Source organism: Hordeum vulgare, chromosome 7H (genome assembly GCF_904849725.1).
Source record: "Hordeum vulgare subsp. vulgare chromosome 7H, MorexV3_pseudomolecules_assembly, whole genome shotgun sequence".
NCBI lineage: Eukaryota > Viridiplantae > Streptophyta > Magnoliopsida > Poales > Poaceae > Hordeum > Hordeum vulgare.
This window is the reverse complement of record NC_058524.1, coordinates 581,387,807-581,391,359: the sequence shown is the minus strand read 5'-3', so window position 1 is coordinate 581,391,359 and position 3,553 is coordinate 581,387,807. Positions and strand designations below refer to the sequence as shown.

The 3,553-nt window shown below is 56.9% G+C and overlaps 1 protein-coding gene across 1 annotated transcript; it reads left to right on the top strand.

Annotated features, from left to right (window-relative positions):
* The first annotated feature begins 967 nt into the window (after window positions 1-967).
* LOC123412446 (probable serine/threonine-protein kinase At1g09600) lies at window positions 968-2,785 on the top strand. The gene is made up of 5 exons (XM_045105394.1): window positions 968-1,341; window positions 1,417-1,956; window positions 2,047-2,144; window positions 2,227-2,347; window positions 2,485-2,785. The coding sequence occupies exons 1-5, from the start codon at window positions 1,156-1,158 to the stop codon at window positions 2,656-2,658; spliced, it is 1,119 nt and encodes a 372-aa protein (XP_044961329.1). The 5' UTR covers window positions 968-1,155; the 3' UTR covers window positions 2,659-2,785.
* Window positions 2,786-3,553: the final 768 nt, after the last annotated feature.

Sequence of the window (3,553 nt, the reverse complement as noted above, 5' to 3'; positions counted from 1 at the left end):
GGACACACGTCTAAACACAACTGTTCCTGGATATCCAAATTCAATTTTCAGGCAACTGATAAATGGCAAATTCAGTTAACTATTGATCTAAACATAAATTTATGACAGTCGTCTCAATTCTTCCCTTTTCCTTTTTGTCACGGAATTGCCTTTCCCTCAAACTGAATTTGCAGTTCTCGCATCAGTAAAAAATTTCATGAAAAACGTTTGATCTGTGGGGCGACAGCGACTGCAGCTGCCAAATTGTACCACCACACCCTAGCTGTGCCTCTAATCCTCTACAACTCCGTCGATTTCGAGCAGTATACGGCAAGTTCCCGACCGCGAAGCGCCATGGCGCCGATGCTGCACTGTTGCGAGCAGACACGTACGTGAGGACGTAGCCTGTCACCAGCGACATCCTCGATCGGCCGCGCCCGCGGCCGGCCGCCGCCGGCCGGCAACAATATTGTTCTTGTCAATGTCACCACCAGCCAGCCTGAAAATTTAATTGCTTATATGTTTGGCGCCATGCCCAGGGCTCGTTCCCCTTCCCCCTATGTTGATGTCTCCTTCCCCGTCGCGATCCTTCCTCCACCTCCACCCCCATCCCGTCGTCGGCACCAGCCGCCGCGGCCGCCGCCGTCGCCGCCGCGCGGCTCCGCCGACATGGGCTGCGCGCAAGCCAAGCCGTCCCAGGGCTCCCCAGCTCGCAGCCACGACCGCGGCATCGACCACCTCATGCGCTGCAACGGCTACGCGCCCGCCGCCGCCCGCCGCCTCACCGACCCGCTCCCCACCACCGCCGCCGTCGCGGTCGCTAGGGACCAGGCCGACGCCAAGGACAACGGCCTGGCGGGGACGGAGACCACGGATGCCTCGGGGACGTCGAACCTGACGGCGGCCACGGTTTCCTCTCCGTCGCTGTCGATGCCGCCGCAGGCGCCGGCGGCGCCGCGGCGGGAGGACGACCGCGAGCAGCTGGTGGACGGGTGGCCGACGTGGCTGCTGGAGAACGTGCCGCGCGAGGCGCTGCAGGGGATCGTGCCCCGGAGCGCCGACGCGTTCGACAAGATCGAGAAGGTCGGGCAGGGCACGTACAGCAACGTGTACAAGGCCCGCGAGCGCGGCGCCGACGGCCGGCTCGTCGCGCTGAAGAAGGTACGGCTGGACACCATGGAGCCGGAGAGCGTCCGGTTCATGGCCCGCGAGATGCGCATCCTCCGCCGGCTCGACCACCCCAACATCATCCGCCTCGACGGCATCGCCACCTCCCGCATGCACCGCAGCATCTACCTCGTCTTCGAATTCATGTACTCCGACCTGTCTCGACTCATCGCCCGCCCGCTCACCACCCCCCAGGTACAGTACATACCACCGGAGCCGGAGACGACGACGATCAGAGTAAAACTCATTTTCTTAGTTTTTTGCATGCAGATCAAGTGCTACATGCAGCAGCTGCTGATGGGGCTGCAGCACTGCCACGAGCGCAACATCCTGCACCGGGACATCAAGGGCTCGAACCTGCTGATCGACCGCGCCGGCGTGCTCAAGATCGGCGACCTGGGCCTGGCCAACTACTACGGGCCCGGCCGGCGCCGCCCGCTCACCACCCGCGTGGTCACCCTCTGGTACCGCGCGCCCGAGCTGCTGCTGGGCGCCACCGACTACGGCGTGGGCATCGACCTCTGGAGCGCCGGCTGCCTCCTGGCCGAGATGTTCTCCGGCAAGCCGCTGATGCCCGGCAGGACGGAGGTGGAGCAGCTCTTCAAGATCTTCAGCCTCTGCGGGTCGCCGCCCGACGAGTACTGGCCGAGGATGAAGCTCCCGGCCACCTTCCGCCCGCCCAAGACATACAAGTCGACGATGGCGGAGAAGTTCGCCGGCATGCCACCCTCGGCGCTCCCCCTGCTGGCGACGCTCCTCGCCCTCGACCCCGCCGCCCGCGGCACCGCCGCCCAGGCTCTCCAGAGCGAAGTACGTCCCGGCCGGCGCACAAACCGATATTCAACTCACACAAGTTTGCAGTACCTGATGCTCCTAAATTCACACGAGTTTGCATTGCAGTTCTTCAGCACGCCTCCGTTGGCCTGCGACGTGTCGGACCTCCCGGTCGTCTACAAGGAGGAGACTCCGGATCTGACCGCCTCCCATGACGGAAGGAAGTGAGGACTTTGATCTTGCAGAATTTACTTTCTGCCGAAGCTGTGGGCTTGATGGTTTTCTGCTCTGCTGCCATATGTACAGGTCCAAGTTGAGGCAGCGTTCTGAGAAGCGAAGGAACAGCAGCAAGCGGAGAGCTGATCGGGAGCAGCAAGCGGACGAACCAAAGCTCTCCAATGGCGAATCATCCAACCATAACAAAGAGGTATATATATATATCACGAGTCCACAAGGCGAATCCGTCTTCGTGCACTTCATTCCTCGCACCATCAACTACCTGAACCAGGATTTTCAGCAACTTCATACTCTCTTTGACATCTTTACCCACGACGACGAATGTAGGAGGAGATCGTGGTATTGGGCGAGACAGCAAGCCTCGCCGACGCCATGGCTTCCTCCAGTGTCCAGGGACTAGCCGAGAGCGCCATCGTCAAGGCTTCCACCAGCACGACCTCACAACGGTTTTCAGATAGCCCAATTCGGTCGTCCCCACTAAATTATCAGATAACCCTGTGATGATGAGTATTCTACAACTAGTGCTATATTGTCATGTTTGCAACACTGTTAGTGGCGATTCGTGAGCTCTGAACTTTGTGGTGCCAAAGTGAAGACTATGAAAGTTTGTGCAGACACGTTCGAGACTTCCAATCACCAAATTATTTAGAATAGGCTTTCATCCCGTTTTATAAATAAAACAACCATTCATACAACCAAACATCCAAATGCCAGCACCAAGACGACGGCTGGGGCAACAGTACAAACACGCCAAAAAAAAGCATAGAAGAAATAGAAAAAGAAACATCTAGTTGCTGTTGGAATAACCACAACGTGTGTAAAACTATGTAGGGCTCGTTCACAGAAACGGTCTTTTTTGAAGGGAAGTTGCCGTATTTATATTGAATTAAAAGAAGTTCGGAATGTCGATCACATCCAGAATACAGTCTGGAGGTAACCCCTGCCAAACCTTACAAAGTTCTTCACCTACATTTATTTTTGCTAGTTTATGAGCGGCAACATTCGCAGATCGCCTAACCCAAAAAACTTTGAAATCAGCAAACGCTTGTAGCTGAGATTTGATGTCCTCCAGCCAGGGTCCTGTCGCGGATAAATCTTTCCCTGGACGGTTGATCCTTTGCACTAGAGCCTGGCTGTCCAGCTCTAGATGGATCCTTTGGACTTGGATGTGAGACGCGACTTGTAGTGCCCGTTTGCAGGCCATAATCTCCGCTGATTCAGGATCAACAATTTGAGGGAAAAAATGGCATGCCTCCGTCAGGAAACCTCCACTGTCGTCCCTAAGAACTGCACCTCCCCCTCCCTTTCCTCCATTCCTGGCTATGGCTCCATCAGAGTTCACTTTTGTCTAGCCCTCTTCAGGAGCAGACCAGTGCTGCGCCATGGCTTGTTTTGT

Excerpts from the sequence above, each read along its gene's own strand:
- LOC123412446 (XM_045105394.1), top strand. The coding sequence starts at position 1,156 with ATGGAGCCGGAGAGCGTCCGGTTCATGGCCCGCGAGATGCGCATCCTC. Across the intron at positions 1,342-1,416 it reads GCCCGCTCACCACCCCCCAG|ATCAAGTGCTACATGCAGCA; the intron begins GTACAGTACATA and ends TTTTGCATGCAG. Across the intron at positions 2,348-2,484 it reads CATCCAACCATAACAAAGAG|GAGGAGATCGTGGTATTGGG; the intron begins GTATATATATAT and ends CGACGAATGTAG.